The sequence below is a fragment of the Odocoileus virginianus genome, chromosome 30, assembly GCF_023699985.2.
Source record: "Odocoileus virginianus isolate 20LAN1187 ecotype Illinois chromosome 30, Ovbor_1.2, whole genome shotgun sequence".
NCBI classification, from domain to species: Eukaryota; Metazoa; Chordata; class Mammalia; order Artiodactyla; family Cervidae; genus Odocoileus; species Odocoileus virginianus.
The window spans coordinates 372,738-389,371 of NC_069703.1; the positions used below are offsets into that span (position 1 = coordinate 372,738).

A 16,634-nucleotide genomic window follows, 5' to 3' on the forward strand; every position below is an offset into this window, starting at 1 on the left:
GGTATACTTGCTGTAGCAATTTGATTTTTCACTTCAAATTTATCCTACCTGAGTAAAAGACTGCAAATTTGCAGTGCTCTTCCTCCCTGCTAAGTATCTAAAAAGGATGTGACTAAAGCAAATACGCTGGCCAGTGGGGGCTGCAACACTCTTCTTAGGCGGGTGACCACAGGTGACTCACTTCTCTGTCAACAGGGTGATTGTTAAGACTGCATGAGCTAATACAGACACAGCACCTGGCACAAAGCAGGCGATCAATAAATTCATGCTAACAAATTCAGAATCCACTCCATCTTCTCGCCAAACTTGGTACCAACACGGAAGAGCAAGACCATCCCTCAATCACCTGACTTCTTCCTTTCCAGTCTCAAGACCTCCTGCCTCCATGCCTCCAACACTATTTCCCAATCCAGCCTTCTGCGGCACAAGGGTTTTGACCACATCATCCTCTTGCACAAAATTGCTAGTTCGCCCACCCTTGAAAACAGCTTCTCCGTAAATTTTTGCCTCTTTAAATTTTACTAGCATTCAAAGACAGGTACAATTGCCATTTCTTCTTTAAGCTAAGATAAACCCAGAGACAATTAAGCTTTCATTGACTTGTGCCTCACAGCATTTTGCATCTCTATTTGGGCATCAGCCTCTGTTTTCCTTGGTGGCTCAGTGGTAAAGAATCTGCCTGCCAATGCAGAAGATGCAACACACAGGTTTGATCCCTGGGTCGGGAAGATCCCCTGAAGTAGGAAATGGCAACCCACTCCAGTATTCTTGCCTAGAAAACCCCATGGACAGAGGAGCTTGACGGGCTACCGTCTATGGGGTCGCAGAGTCAAACACAGTTTAGTGACTGAGCATGCACACTGACACCCTGTCTTCCTTAAACAAAGCTCTATGATGTCTCCCCTAAATGATGTAAGCTTCAGATTTGCTAAGACTGCCTTTTTTTTTCCTTTTTAAACATCCTCTGCACTTTGGACAGTGTCCTGCACACAATATATACTCAATAGAAGTCTGTTGAACTGAAATCTAGTAGACTGAATTAGAAAGTAAAGGGCAAACCATATTATGGTCCAACAAGTTTTGAGTCCTGCGTCAAACTGCAAACTGGATTGTGCTGGGGGCTCAAGTCTTATTTCCGTCCCATAAAAACAATCTATCCAACTTATACAAACAATATTTAAAGCACAATCAATCATACCTATTTTTCTTCCCCCAAACTTTTGGTACTAGTCAGAATTTTTTAAAGGCTAATTATATTATTTCGGGATCTGCAGGAACTAATCATCACTTTTACACTTCATGAGCATATTAAGCTCTTTTATACTTAAACAGATATATACTTAAGTTCCAAAGTCACATACTCATTCATTTCCGTTAACATTTACTAACCTGTCACCTTGTGCCCAGCGAAGGGCTAGGGATTCAACACAAGCAGCAGCTACACACAGCACGTCAGATGCCAAGACTGTTGGGTCTGCATGCACAGGGTGCGTCTAGCTTAGACAGCTCTCTAGGGGTGGCACACGGCAAATGCAAACTTTCTGCGGAGAGAAGAAAATACGACTCTGCTGGAAGGGAAGGGAAAGAGGGTAAAGGGGAAGATGCACTGTTGTGGGGGAGGGGCGGGATTCTATTTCACATTTTTTTACTACCAGGGCACAATTGACTGGGGCAACCGTGCCATCACCGGAAACAACACCTGGGATATAAGTTCTTTTCCGGATGACGGATCCACCCGTCAGCACTTAAAAGCTTGAGCTCGTTGGGCATCCGTCTGCTGGGCCCCGAAGAAGCCGGTCCAGGCGCGTCCCACCCGGCACCCGGAACCCGGAACCTCATGCTCACTCACTCTGCGCGCCGGATCCCGCAGGGATAGGCGAGAGCACAGCCGTGCCTCCTCTCCCAGGCGCACCGGGTCGCCTCCGCTCTATTTGGGGTCTGACTCGCGTTCTTCTCTCCGCAAATTCAGCGCAGCAAAGCGAAAGTACCAGCGGAAAGAAAAGGCAGATCCTGACGCCCCGCCTTCTGCTCCCGCCAATCATCGGGCTGCTGCCGCGCTCGGCCAATCGGACACGGCTGTTCCCCGCGCGCATCGCCTCCCCCGGGCCGCTGCTCTGCCCGCCCGCTGAGTCTTAGCCTTCGGGTAGGGCTCGGGTAGGGCTCGTATTTGGAGGCCTTGAAGCTCAACTGTGTTGCAAGTTAAGGGTTATGTTTACACATACTTTAGAGAACAGCTAAAAGGAAGTTATGTGTTTGCTGAGGCCCAAACTGGGAGAGCCTTACATTAGCCCCAAATCTGAAAATCTGAGGCAGAGGACACAGGTGGGGGACATTGTCGTTCTCGAATCTCAGCTTAGCAGCTTACCTACCTCCGTGTTGCTAAACCCAGAAGACGCTTTTCTGTCCTCACCTTATGTGACCACTCAGAAACCTGCGCAGCTAACACCTCCATTCTTTAACACTTATTCGTGGGCCATGATGACAACATACCTTCCTTGAGTCTTCCTACCTCTCTGGTATTTCTTTCTCCATCTCTGCCACCAAACTGCTCAGTTTTAAGTGTGGTCATGATACAGATCTGGTCTACTTTACCTACACTTCTCAGGTTGCTCTGTGTTGACCTCGTCCACAGCATCTGTGTCTTTCTAGATAACGTAGAACTTCTACAACCGTACTGTGTCCACACGACTCCTTCAGCGCTACACCCACTGTACAGCCCACATTTGACTTTCCACTTGGATGTCTGGTGAGCTCTAAAAACTAATTATATTCAGAACCATCTCATCATTTTTCTTCTTAAACCTGCCCTTTTTCTAGAAATAACCCGTGCCAGAAAATTAGGAGCCGCCTTTGATATTGTCTTCTCACCACCCACGCCCACACCAATCCTCAAGCCTTGTTGACTTTTCCTCCAAATACTCTTCAGGTCTCACTGCTTCTGGTCATCTTCTGTGCCATCCCCCTTTTCTCTCATTTGGATCTTTTCAGTAGATACCCCAAATGGCTGCCTCACTTCAGTTCTTAACTCCCATTTAATCCATTTACCCTATAGTAGTTTGATTGGTTTGTTTGTAACTGCAAAGCAGATCATGTGTTTGCAAACCTGAAAATCCTCTGATGGCTTTCCTGAATAAAATCCAGATGTCTTAATGTAACCTATAAAACCTTGGTTTCCCTATCACTTTCTTTAACTTCATCTTGTGCCACTCTTTCCTTACTTCAGCAGGGTTTTTTGGGTTTTTTTTTTTTTCTCTTTCAAATAAGACAAGCTCTTTCTACAAACTCAGGGTCTTCTCACAAGCAGTTCTCCATTTGGAAAACCCTTTGAGCCAATGCCCTCCCTCCCAACTTCTTTGCTGGCTAGCCTATCTTTTTGTTGTTGGCCACATTGCTAAGTTGTGTCTAACCCTTGCGACCCCATATACTGTCACCTGCTAGGCTCTTCTGACCATGGATTTCCCAGGCAGGAATACTGGAGTGGGTTGCCAATTCCTTCTCCAGGGGGTCTTCTCAACCCAGAAATCAAACATGTGACTCCGGCATCGGCAGGCAGATTCTTTACCACTGAGCCACCAGGGAAGCCCCAACTCATCTTTTATGTCTCCACTAAAATCTAAGCTTAACTGTCACATCCCCAGATAGGCATCACTGAGGCCAGACTAGGTCTTCTTGGAAGGTGTGCACATAAAATCAATTGGTTCCTCCAAGTATTTAATAGATGGAACTTGAATCAAGCCTAGAATAATAAGGCAATTTTGGGTGGGAAAAGGCTGTAAATAATTTCCCAGAGATAAGCTTCCATTCCCAGGAAGCTTATATGTGGGCTTCCCTGGTAGCTTAGCTGGAAGAATCCACCTGCAAGGCAGGAGACCCCGGTTCGATTCCTGAGTCGGGAAGATCCCCTGGAGTAGAGATACACTGTCCACTCCAGTACTCTTGGGCTTCCCTGATGGCTCAGCTGGTAAAGAATCCACCTGCAATGTGGGACACCAGGGTTCGATCCCTGAGTTGGGAAGATCCCTGCAGAAGGGAAAGGCTACCTACTCCAGCATTCTGACCCCGGTTGCAAAGAGTCAGACATGACTGAACGAGTTTCACTTTCACTTTTCATGATTATATGTGTGTCTATTGTAGTTTTCTCCATTCTCATATCTATATACTTCTTCTTGTCACATATTCACCCTCACAAAGCCAGTATTGAACTGGTGATAACAATGACTCTTGGTACCAAAGTAGCAGCCCTCTGTGTAAAAATATGCTAGGACTCCATCCCCCCCCCAAAAAAAAAGTCCTTCCCCTCCTTCTTACACCCTGTTCTAAGGGCCCACACAATGTTTGAGAAAAGGTGACTCTCAGAAGGGTAGATAATATGTTAAACATATGTTTTTTTCTTCTGGTACTATAAAATTTACACAGAGACTAGCTTCGGTCTTGACATGTTAATATCTGCAAGTAGGATATTTGTCTTTGGCTCTCTGCATTCTGGCTGTCATCAAGTTCTATGGATGGTTCTTTCCCTGTGTCTTTAACTGCCTTAATTTTCCCATCATCAACAGTGCCCCGCTGTAGGCCTTCCTCAGTCTAGAACTGAAGTGCTACAGTAGATGCCAGTTACACTAATTTTTTCCTGCCCCTTCCCCCTCCGCTGTACTCACCAAACTGTTGCTGTTGTTTACTAGCTCAGTCATGTCTGACTCTTTGCTACCCCATGGACTGTACCCTGCCAGGCTCCTCTGTTCATGGGATTTCCCAAGCAAGAGCACTGTAGTGCGTGACCATGTCCTTCTCTAGGAGATCTTGTCCATCCAGAGATCAAACCCATGTCTCCTGCATTAACAGAATTAAATTCTCTAAAACACCTCGTTTATAGTCATTCCCTGCTTAAAAGTCTTGGCAACTCTCATCGCATTTATGACCAACACGAACTTTGCCTGCTAGTCCAGACCCGCAACAGAATGTCCCTAACATGTTTCAGGGTGGGTTACTTTTTTTAATAGTTTTCTTTCAAAAAGGTCCATTACGGGGACTAGTACATTCGTAGTCCAAACACCCTCTCGAACGCCTTGTGAAGGTGTGTGCTTTCAGGCGAGCAGCCCAGGCCCCGCCCAGGATGAGGGACAGTCGAGGAGGAGCAGACCGTCAAACTCTGAGAAGTTTCCAGTGACAGCCGGCCTAGCGCTCGGCGGGAGGGAGGCGACTGCTCAGAAGAGCCGTCCCACGTGCTTTCGGGGAAACAGCCTGGGAGCGAGAAGCAGCTGGACTGAGAGGAAACCGAAAAGCGAAAGTAGAGACGGCGGGCGCAGTACGCAGGCGCGGCCCCGGGGCTTTCCAGGGGGCCGCCCGCTGCGCCGCGGGTACCGCCCCCTGCCCCCTGCAGCCTCCCGGACGGCGACGTCCGTACAGTGCTTAAGGTGCTGGAAAACTCACCCCATCCTCTTCCATCTTTCCTTTCTTCCGGTGGTCTGGAGATGTCAGGTTTTTTTTTCTCCCTCACTTCTTTATCTACACAGTCTGCATACATGCTAACTCAGATTTTACCTGTCTTTCAAGCTCTGACCGCCACCCAGCTGGGCTAGTTGCCCTTTAACCAGAGATGGGGTGGGGCTGCGGGGAGGCTGGCTGTTTCTTCAACTGCCCTCTTCTAGATCTGCAGAGGACTTGCCTTTTTCCTCTGGCGTCTTCTCCCCGTCCCTACCTTCCCCTTTCTGGTGATTATACCAGCTGGAGTAGGGAAGAAGTGTAGTGAAGGAGCAATCTAGTCACTGGACCATGATTTCGAAAGTTTTGGTCCAGTCTGCTATCTGTGTGACTTATTGAATGGTCCCAGGAGGCATGAACTGGATTTTCTTGGACTCTGCTCAACCATTCTCAAAGCGCTGTTATCTACTTAGGGGACCAACCTAGGACCTCGGACCACAGTCTCCAGACCTCCTGAGAGTGAGCACCAGTCCCCAGAGCTGCAAGAGCACTTCACATAATTCCCAGAATACAAATGGACATCTGTTTCCCCCTCTTAGTAGCGGACAGGAGCCGGTATATAATTTGCAGGCACAGTGCAAAATGCAAACAAGGAGCCCCTTATTCAGACATACGGAGAATTTCAAGAAGGCAGGCAGAGCACCAAACCAGGCGTGGAGCCTCTTGAGTGTTCTGCCCTGTTACAGATGCACACAGTTGTACCCCCATGAGGTTTCTAATAGAGGAATTGCAGGGAGGGGAGATTTTTTCTGTAGAGACCTCCTTACATATTTACTTAAATGAAAACTTAGATATAGTGAAGCATTATAACACCACTCCTTCCTAAAGCATTTGCAATAAAATCCAGTGCCTTCCTCCCTCCCTGTAGCCCTACAGCCTCTGATCTACAGCCTCTGATCTTGCCTCTTTCTCCTACACATCTTGTCCCTCTTTCTCCATCCTCCTCTATGCTCCATGCTCTGTAGCCTCTTTCTGTTCCTCAGGTACCCCCAGCTTTTACCTGCCTGGATCCTCAGAATGTGTATCCTCTTCTTGTGTTCCCAGCTGTGGAATGAACTTGCCTCTTCTCATTCTTTAGGTCTCAGCTCAGATGCCATTGCCTCAGAGAGACCTTCTCTGACGTTTCTTTCAGTTACTCTGTATCACATTTACATTCTTCATAGCCCTTGTTAAATCTGGCCTTCATTATATACTTTACTGTTTTCCTCTCTCCTCACAACCAGAGGGACTTTGTGCTCATCTCGGGTTCCACGAAAGAATTAAGTCTAATGCCTGAGGCATCTGTGTATGAATTACCTTCTCTCCTGTTTCTCAAGAATGGCACTATGTACCATCCTTGGGAGAATTGAAAAGATAGTCAGGCAAGTCACTTCGTGTCTTTGGGGCTAGGATAGGAAACCCTTATTGCAAAAGGTAATGCCTTTTTGAATAAACAGCGCTGGGATAAGGACTCACAACTAAAATCAACCATTCAGACCTCAGCGCAGGCTCCAAGCCTATTGAGCCAGAATTGAGGGTGAGGAGGATTAAGAACAGGTGTAGTCTGAAAAATGTGCTTGAGAGCACCACTTCTCCACACCCCTCAAACTTTTCCATCTCCACCCTGTGTGGATGGCCTCTGGGGTTCTTTCCATCTGCAGCAGCGTGTGAGACATCTTAAGTGGATGACGGCCAAGCCTAAAGTCAGAGAGTGTTTGTGTGGGATTTTTACTGCGGGTGGGAGTAGTAAAGGCAATGAGTTTAATGAAGGGAAATTAAGGGTAAATTTCAGGAACATCAGATTCATCTGCAAGCAAGCAGATGCTTGGGATGTTCCCTAAATTAAAGGGAAGTTACGCTGAGCTAGTGGACAGTCTGATTCCAGAGCATTTCTATTGTGTTTGAAAGTCATGAATGTGGTGAAGTAGAACAAACGTCCTCTGTTTGAGCCGTGGCAAGTATGTTTTGGTTAACCAGTTTGAAGTATAATATTTGGGACTGTTCCACAATTGTAGGGTTTGGAGGATTATAGAGGGAGTTCTAGCTTAATCTTTCAGGCAGATCAAGGAGCAAAGGAAAGAAAAGAACTAAGTATTGTTCTATATTTCCTTCAGTTCAAACACTGAATCATTAACAAATATTTATTAATACCAAGAGGTACACTGTGCTAGATTTTAGGGAAATGACTGTGAACCAGGGGTTCTTGGTCCTTGTACATACAGAGCTTGCTTGGAGTCTAATGAAGACAGATGATAGACAAGCATTTACAACCAAGGTGGAAAGAGCAGTGCTGGGTGAGATGGAGGATATGCAGGAGGAGCTGAGCCCTGCACATGTGCACCTCTGTGTGTGTGTGTGTGTGTGTTGGGCAAGAAGGCTTTTCAAACCCTGAAAGACGTGTGAATGTTATTGAGATGAGAGGGTAAGTGGGTTGGGGTTTGAGATCTGAGAGGATACAGCAGGGGGAGGCAGTAAGTAAGTATGAGCCATCTCACAAGCAGTTCTCCATTTGGAAAACCCTTTGAGCCAATGCCCTCCCTCCCAACTTCTTTGCTGGCTAGCCTATCTTTTTGTTGCTGGCTAAAGAAACTAAAAGTAGTTCAGTCTTGTGTATATTTTGGAGGATTAGAAGCTATTCTTGGGGAGAAATGTTGAGAAATGAGTTGAAGACTAAGAACAGACTAGAGGATATATGACTTTGGAAAGATCCGTTGAGAATTAGAGTCTTCATCCAGAGCTGGGATTCTTAACTAATTTTTTGTGCTGTGGGTCCCTTTTGGCAGTCTGATGAAACCTTTGAACTCTTTCAAAGATTAATGGTTTTTGTTGAATAAAACAAAACACATAAGATTAAACAGGAAACCAACTACAATGAAACAGAGATCAAAATATTAATACCAGCTTTGTGATAAGTAATATAAATGCTTCTTTATTAATGGCATCGAGTAAGATTTAGCAGTAGGTCTGGATGGATGCAATTTCAAAATTATGCTTCGCATAAGCAATATTTTGAGATAAGTGTAACAACAGTAGTGTGACAAAAATGTGGTTTATGGCTTGTTGCCTTTACTCCCAATTGAAGGAAACGCTAAGTTTCAGTTAGAAGTTTCTGAAAATATACTTCTCACTTTGCCATTCAAACTCCAGAATTCTATCTTTACACCCAAGTTACAAACTGTCAATGCACAGTGCCATGAGCCCTTTGAAGATCTTAAGCAGGAAGGCAAATGATCTGATATATTTTAAGTAAAGCCCTCTGTCTACGTAGGAGGCCACCCGGAATTCATTGTTGTATTTACTCTAAGGATATTGTTGTAAAAGCTAGCAGTGGGTCTGGATGAATGCAATTTCCTGATGCTTTTGAAGTCCTCTTTGTGAGGACTCTGGTGGAAAAATGTTCTAGGTCTTACAGATCCATACACATGCAACTGTATGGGTTTGTTGGAAAAAGGTGAATTTTATTGTGTGTAAATTGTGCTTCAATATGCCAAACTTTTAGAACTGCAGTCAGTCAAATCAATCAGTGTTTACAGTTCATTTGAAAAAAGTAAAAAGAATCTGACGGAAATTGGAGTCTGTGCACAGGGAGGGCAGTTTGCTCAGTCTGGACAATGACTGTCTGCTGCTGGAACTCCTAATTCTGATCCTGCTACTGTAGGGAGTGCGTGGGCCTCCTGCACCATCTGAGGGACAGAAAACCCCCTCAGCTTTGCCAGATGTGGCTCCTTCTTGATGGTTCCTTGGGGAGCCTTCCTGACTACCTTACGACTTGAGGAAATCTACTGGCAGCTGCCTTCTTTCACCATTTATTCCAGATAAAGACATTGCTATTCAGTACAACTGGTCAAAGTGTGTTTACATTATAAGGAGTTTGCAAAGGAATTAGGAAAATGGACATCTGTGATTGGTCTTGGATGATTGAGGGGAGAAGTGAAAATGTGATTAATATTTTGAAAATAAATTTACATTTTGCTTCATTAAATCCTGCTATTTGCTACTAGGCGGCAGAAAAAAAATATTGTGTAAATGTGGTCTAGATTCCCTTCCCATTGCATTTCCATCTCATGCAGCATACCTTATCCTGATCTAAATAGGTATCCCTAGGAATTCCCTAACAGAACCCTATTACTCCCACAAAGATGGTTTTTTGAATGTGAGACTCACACCCTTGGAAATAACTCTTTACCCTGGGGTCAAGAACTTGATTTTGATTTTCTGAATCTAAATAAAAAACAGCCACTTATTGGACTCATTCTTACTTAGACCTCTGCCTCTGTTATGGGAAACAAACTATACATGTCCTTGTACATTGACTAAGGTGTCTGTGACCACATATGAAATCTTGACATTCTTCTGCCAGGCTCTATATTTACAAGCTTTTCAAAATTTCTTCTGAAATAAGTAAGAGTCATCATATTTTTAATATTTTCTAGGGAATAAAAAACTCCTGCAGCATTTTGTGATATCTAAATCCAACTGTTTATGAGTATTTCCTGGTAAGGAATTACCTCCTTAAAGATAAAGCTATAATGGTCATTTTATAGTTCTAAGGGCATTCCTGGTGGCTTAGACAGTAAAGAATCTCCCTACAGTGCAGGAGATCTGAGTATTCTTGCCTGGAAAATCCCACGGACAGAGGATCCTGGCAGGCTGAAGTTCATGGGGTCACAAAAAGTCAGATATGACTGAGTGACTAACACTTTTGCTTTCATTTATAGTTCTAAATATCAAAATATATACTAATTTTAAACCAAGTTTAAAATTATTTCCTCCACTTCTGCTGCCAATTAATATATTTGAATTTCAGAAAACTGGGCTTGTGGAGAGAAGTAGAGACTGGAAAATGCACCTTGAATTAGCCTGTGATCCTACATCAAACTGACACCTTCACCCAAAGAATACTGTCAAGAGCTTGCAAAAGAGTAAGAGTGGCGGCCTTGGGACAGGTGCAAAGTTTCTCCTACAGAGTAATCTAGGATCATGTGGGTGGGTAGAAAGGATCAGAGATAGGATGGAGCTCAGTTGTATCCAACTCTTTGCGACTCTTTGGACTGGAGCCTGCCCAGTTCCTCTTCTGTGGATTTTTCAGGCAAGAATTCTGGAGTGGGTCATCATTTCCATCTCCAGGGGATCTTCCTTACCCAGAGATCAAACCCACATCTCCTGCATTCCAGGTGGATTCTTTACCTACTGAGACATTGGAGAAGTCCAAGGGAGAAGGCAGGTTATATTAAAAGCTTTTTTTCTTTGAAGTCTTCTCCATCAAACATTAGCTTCCTCTTGTTTGACCACCTAGAAGGTGGGAAATGGGTGAAAGAACTTAGAGAGAAGTCCCCCACAAGGAACTGTCATCTCTGACTGCAGTCAGGGCTCACTTTGGACACCAGCCTCAGGACTTTATGTGGCCGGTCACGGCCGATACCTCAGTATCATGACTTCCTCACCTGACTCAGCAGCTTCTCTGGAGCCTGGAGACATGGAGAGCTCCCCAGGGCTCAGGCACTGGGAGGGCCACACTATTACTAGGGTCAGCAGCTGGGTGGTGGCACCACTAAGCATCCAGTCCTGGCAAGGGGAAAGATCAAAGTAGACCTGTAGCCCACATACATACAATTCAGTCAGCCACTCCCCTCCTGCATCACCAGGGATGGAGCATCTCATCCTAAATTCCTTCCTCCAGGTTCAAGTTGGATTCATGAGACCAGAGACTATTAGAGCTGGAAAGGACCATAGCCTACCTTAGTCCAACCTCTTCTAGAGGTGAAGAACATACAACCCAGCGATCAAATCACTCAACCAAGGCCAGTGTTTTTATTTTCCTCTTGGTTTTCATTTCATGGGAGTTTTACCCATGCATCTGCTTTCGGTGTAATTTGTCTGAGATTTGCCACCAGGAATGACTCTGGATCCCTCCCCCTAACAGAAGAGGTGTCCCTTGCAGTGATGCCAGCAGCTGTGAATCCTGAAGCTGGAACAGTGCTGACATGGCAACCAAGAGGCGTCCTAATTCACCTGGGAATTGCTGCTGTTAATGCCCTGTCATTGCTTCCGTCTTGTATCCAGTGTGATGACTCATTTGCTAGAACTCAAGACATTCGCTTATTCAGTTTCCATTAAGCCTTCCTGCTGGTTTTTGAGTAATGTGTATGTGACTTTGTTATTTTTCACCTATTGTGCAATCTTTACACTCAAAGCTTCTAGAGTCAAAATCATAAGTAACACAACAGAAACAAACCCAGAAATGAAGCACATACAAATGAATCTTTCATTACTATTATATTAACACTGGTTTCTTAAAGTGTTTTATCTCACAAGTTTATTAGAAGCTTGGATCTCTAGCATTTCAATGACATTCCCATTTGGGGGTGTCATAAGAATGAGAAGAAAGCTTCATATTTAATCATTTCCTGGTATATACAAAGCTGAAGAAACCAGATGTGATTGTTGGCAAAGATCAGTCTTTAAAACTTTTTCATTTGCTTCCTTCTTTTGAGTGTCAAGAGTTTATCTTTTCATTCAGCAGAATAGGGAGACTTCATCTAAAATTGAAAAATGAAAATAACCTTTGAGCAAACTATTGTTTTGCAAATAAGTCACCATTTCTTAGGTAAACATCCTCTTGTCTACTAAATACATACTTTACTTCATAATCTTTCTACCAATTAACTACAGTACTTGCAAAAGTAACTGAGGTTGGTCAATTTAAAATAAAAGTCACCTTTTAAATAAATAAAAACTATTTTAAGAAGCCCTGTTCATCCCACAAAAACATAATGAAGAAGTGGGTGTAAAATGTAACAAAAGTTCTCTTATAACAAAATGATTTAAGTACAGCTAACATTGGAGAGTAAGTTTTTCATCCCTGGAAATCTTCAAGAGAAAAACTAAACACCACTTGATTTATAGCCAGATGTGAATTTCTTGGGGCTCATGGCCTCCCCAAGACACTATTATTCTGATGTACATGCATCCTCATGTAACTGAAGTTTTGAACTGGTTGACAATATTGGGGAACAATAATAGACTGCATCCTAGAGCACATAGTTGCATTTAATACTATGATTTAGTTCTCAAAAAAGCATTATTATGCTGATATTGATTGTTGTTCATATACTACTTGAAGACGCTCCCAGGACAGGACAAATGAAGCAAGTAACAATCAAGCAAAATTGGCATTTTTGGTGCATGAACTGCTAACATAAATATTATACTTAGACTTACATATCTAATGACTGATGTGTGTTATCTGCTAAAGAGGGGACATTGGTGGGGTCTGGTGGGGCAGATGGTGAGAGTAGGGATGAAGTGTACTTAGGTAGGGAGGTATACAGGGATATTTTGCCTTTGGGCAGCTTTTGATGGGAGACCTTAAAGCAGGTCAGGTCAGCATAGGTGTCTGCTTTCAAAGCCCACCGTAAGAGCAACACACAGGACCATGTAGACATCCATTGCATTATGCTCATGGATTTGTTCCAACGAATGTGTTTTCTCACTTCCCAGGCAGATCTTCACCCCCTTTAATTCACACACCACCTTCACTTCCTGAGAAATGCCTTTGACAGCAGTGGAAAGAAAGGGAACATACTGCAGTTTCGATTGTTGTGGGACTCAGGTTTTCTCTCAGCACTGCATATACACTTGGCGACATGGGAAGGAGGTCTGATGGAGAATGTGGCTCTGTAGAATCACTTCGGCTTGAAGAGGTAACAGAGTAAATATTGAAGAGCATTAAACATCACAGCTTGGGGTGACTTACTGTGTTAGCAACTGTTAGGGCCCAGGGGAAGCCACCCCAAAATGTGCCTCAGTGGCATGTTGGTTATTTTTAATTAAATGACTTAAGTTACTCTAAAAAGATCCAAAGTAGGAGGGACACTCAGATCCTATCTCTGCCTCCCTGAAAGCAGGAACTAAGTCTCTTCTGTGAGAGGTGCCCTCCCAGTTCTAGAGGTAGAAGAACATCCTTTTGGGGATTCATTTGGGGCTGAGAAGCCTGTACAAGCCTGAACCTTGTTGCTTCTTTAATACCCCAGACCCAAACTCTGCTTAGATTCTTTACTACTTAAGCACCCAAAGCCTAAGTATTTTGTCCTGTCAATTCCTCCCAAAGTTATTGATTTTTTGGTGTTCAAAAAGTATAAAAGCTGCCTGCTTTGGCCACTTCTTAAGTCCCATTTCTATGAGAATTCTATGAACATCAAATTAAAATTTTTTCCTTTTTCCTATTAATCTACCTTGTATCAATTTTATTATTAGTCCAGTCAGGAGAACTTGAGGCGGTAATTTCTACCTCCCCAAAAGAACTCTTTTTAGGGTTTCTTCTATTTGTGACAGAGATTATTGAATTTCAAATAATTTATCATTTGAAATCAGAGTACTCAGCCCACTATGGGATAAATGGCATATTAAAGGGCAACTTTAGAATTCTTTCAAGACGGACTGTGGTGTATCCTAAAGACTTATGGGTTAAAGAAAATGGGACATCAAGCATTAAAACGCTTTATTCTCAGTTATATGTGTGCTGTTTTACCCTTAAGTTTCCAGCTTTTTTGATAAGTTCAATAATAATTATCTTATATGTGGCTAAGATTACTTACATTGTTGAGATGGGGATAAAAACAGAAGGCACATAACCTTTGTCTCCCTTTTCTGTTGGTCTTGAAACTGGAAAAGAAAGGCATGTTGGGGGAAAATATTATTATTGATAAAAATTTAAATCTACAAAAGGATGAGTAATGCTAAAAGGAAGAGGGACAATATAATTGTTTAGTGATTCAAAACATTTTTTAGTTGAATAGATGAAATGACATTTCAAATGAGCATAAAATGTACAAGAAGAGAAAAACATATCTCTTGGCAGGACTGATCTAACTTTACATATTAATGGTCTGAAATGAGTGAGCAAATTTGGGAATCAACTATATTACCTGTCCTCCATGTAGTATTTATTTAATTATAAGGACAGATTTATTTGTGGATTGAGTATTTATAGCAATGCAGTTCTTTTCATTAAAACTGACACCAATTATAATATCATAATGAAACAAAGTTTTGAAGCACAGACTTCAGTGTTAAAAGTACAATATTACTGCATTGTAGTAGCAGTAATATTGTGTGCAATCCTCACCCTCAAATTTCTCTGGTTTACTCCACTGATCCAGTTGTAAGGACCAACTGTAATTTTTCAGGTGTAATCTGTTGCATTGACATTTATTATTTCATTTGATCAGATATAGAAACAATTAAAAGCCTCAAGGTTTTTGTGGTGGCTGTTGTCTTTTGCTTGTTTCAGAAGGGGATGAAGGAGGGTGGCAGCAAGTCACTGCTGTGAGTGACAACTGTACCATATTCCTCAAGATGATGCTCATACATTAAGTTGCTGTGGACGGCTGTTTTAACAGATTGTATATACTTCTGGGCTTCCCTGGTGGCTGACAGTAAAGAAATTGCCTGCAATGCAGGAGACCCAGGTTTGTAACCTGGGTCTGGAAGATCCCCTGGTGAAGGAAATGGCTACCCACTCCAGTATTCTTGCCTGGAGAATTCCACGGACAGAGGAGCTTGGTGGGCTACAGTCCATGTGGTCACAAAGAGTCAGACATGACTGAGTGACTAACACGTTCACACATTCCCATATATACTTCATTTAAAGAAACAGAATGGTAAACATATTACAATTATATCGCAATTTCACGAATGTTCTTTTCACATATTCAACAAGTATTTACCAAATGCCTATTTTGTCCAGGTATGACAATGTCCGGGGCTGAAAATGTTCAGCCCTTTAGATACAACCAGGATAGGCAGGCATGTCAAGACTTGTTATTGATAGGCTGGAAGGTGGGGATAAAGCATAAAGACCCCTGTCCCCTCCCTGGCAAAGGAACAATAGTCTCCGAGTTGTAAGACTACAGTAAGTAAAAAATACAAAGCTCATCAACTCTGAGCTTCTTTTGTAAGAAAGGAAAACAGCCTTGCCTGACTTTTAACAGCTTTCTAATCATTACTTCTTTCTTTTTTTCTCCCTAGGCATAGAGGTGAAATTGGTGCCACTCCTACTTTAGAAGGGAGAAAAATGAAACTGTCGGTGGCTGAGAAGCGCCCATAGCCACGGTGAAGTCTAGCTGCTGATCACTAACTGCCCTGTTAGCTGGACAGTCCCTGCTGTTCTTTTCAGGAACTGCTTACACACTACTTCATTTCTAAGGCTTTGACCTCCACATGCCCCTTAGATCTTATAATGATCAAAGTCAACATAAAGAGAGGAACTTCATTTACTTTACTCCAATCTGAGATTATTTTCCAAAATCTTAAGAAGAAAAAGCAAAATGGAAAGAACCTAACCTTCGCATGGCTGGGAGCTGTAGTGTTTACCGAAGGCTTTGTCTTTGGGAATATCAGGATAGAGGTACTTCAGAGGGTTTTCGGGAATGTTTTCAGCCATAATAACCTTGTAGTCTCGAAGGATGTCAGCAAACGGCAGAGCGGACAGCCGGCCTTTGTTGTAAGGTTCCACAGAATGGAATCTCACTTCTCCTGGTAAAAGAGAAAACAGAGGGAATGTTCAGGATCCTGCAGGCATTCTTGTGGCCATTTTTCCAGCCTACATTCTCTTCATGTCACTGGTTATAAAACAAGGCCAGCCCTTCTCTGCCTATGTAGAGTACAGATGGCCACATGATAGAGGACACCCACATAGGCTGTGAGAAAGTCATGCTACGTTCTTCTGGAACAACCATGACAACTAATATGCAAACCCACTGAACACATGAGAAATAGAACAACAGGCCACACACTTCTGAAGATGGAAAGACCAACAACCAAACTCAATGCTAATTTCACCTGAAGAAATAATAGTGAGCATGTACCGTTTTCAGAATGGTCCACCCAGGTGAAAGTTATTCCTCCAAGGTGGCTTTCACTGAATCTTAACAAAAAGGTCCCAGGCATTTTATCCTTTAGTAAGAGTCGTTCCTTTTCTTTGCTAACAAAGCCCATGATGTACCTACAAATAGAACATGGCATAGTTTCATCTGATCAAAGACTATAATTTATTGCATTCACGAAGAACAGACCTGAATTTATTTTGATATAATCAAAAGTCAATAATGCCTAAAATATTCTTATACAGATTAAATATCAATATGTGATGAAGAATGTGAGAAACTGCAACTATT

At 43.0% G+C, this 16,634-nt stretch overlaps 2 protein-coding genes across 7 annotated transcripts in view; both read right to left on the bottom strand.

Moving 5' to 3' along the window:
• The window catches only part of STAT1 (signal transducer and activator of transcription 1), a 39,528-nt gene extending 37,529 nt beyond the window's left edge, over nucleotides 1-1,999 (bottom strand). The window contains exons 1-2 of the mRNA XM_020901509.2: nucleotides 1,850-1,999; nucleotides 1,390-1,541 (exon numbers count right to left, since the gene is read on the bottom strand). The gene's annotated coding sequence lies outside the window, so the exon portion shown is untranslated. The remainder of the gene's footprint in view (nucleotides 1-1,389; nucleotides 1,542-1,849) is intronic.
• A 9,721-nt stretch (nucleotides 2,000-11,720) lies between these two features.
• STAT4 (signal transducer and activator of transcription 4) overlaps nucleotides 11,721-16,634 on the bottom strand; it is a 135,600-nt gene continuing 130,686 nt past the window's right edge. For all 6 annotated transcript variants that reach the window (XM_070458465.1, XM_070458467.1, XM_070458462.1 and 3 more), the window contains 5 exons: nucleotides 16,326-16,462; nucleotides 15,802-15,993; nucleotides 14,055-14,121; nucleotides 13,043-13,151; nucleotides 11,721-11,996 (listed from right to left, as the gene is read on the bottom strand). In XM_070458465.1, the coding sequence (XP_070314566.1) occupies nucleotides 11,970-11,996; nucleotides 13,043-13,151; nucleotides 14,055-14,121; nucleotides 15,802-15,993; nucleotides 16,326-16,462 (532 nt within the window). In that variant the 3' untranslated portion in view covers nucleotides 11,721-11,969. The remainder of the gene's footprint in view (nucleotides 11,997-13,042; nucleotides 13,152-14,054; nucleotides 14,122-15,801; nucleotides 15,994-16,325; nucleotides 16,463-16,634) is intronic.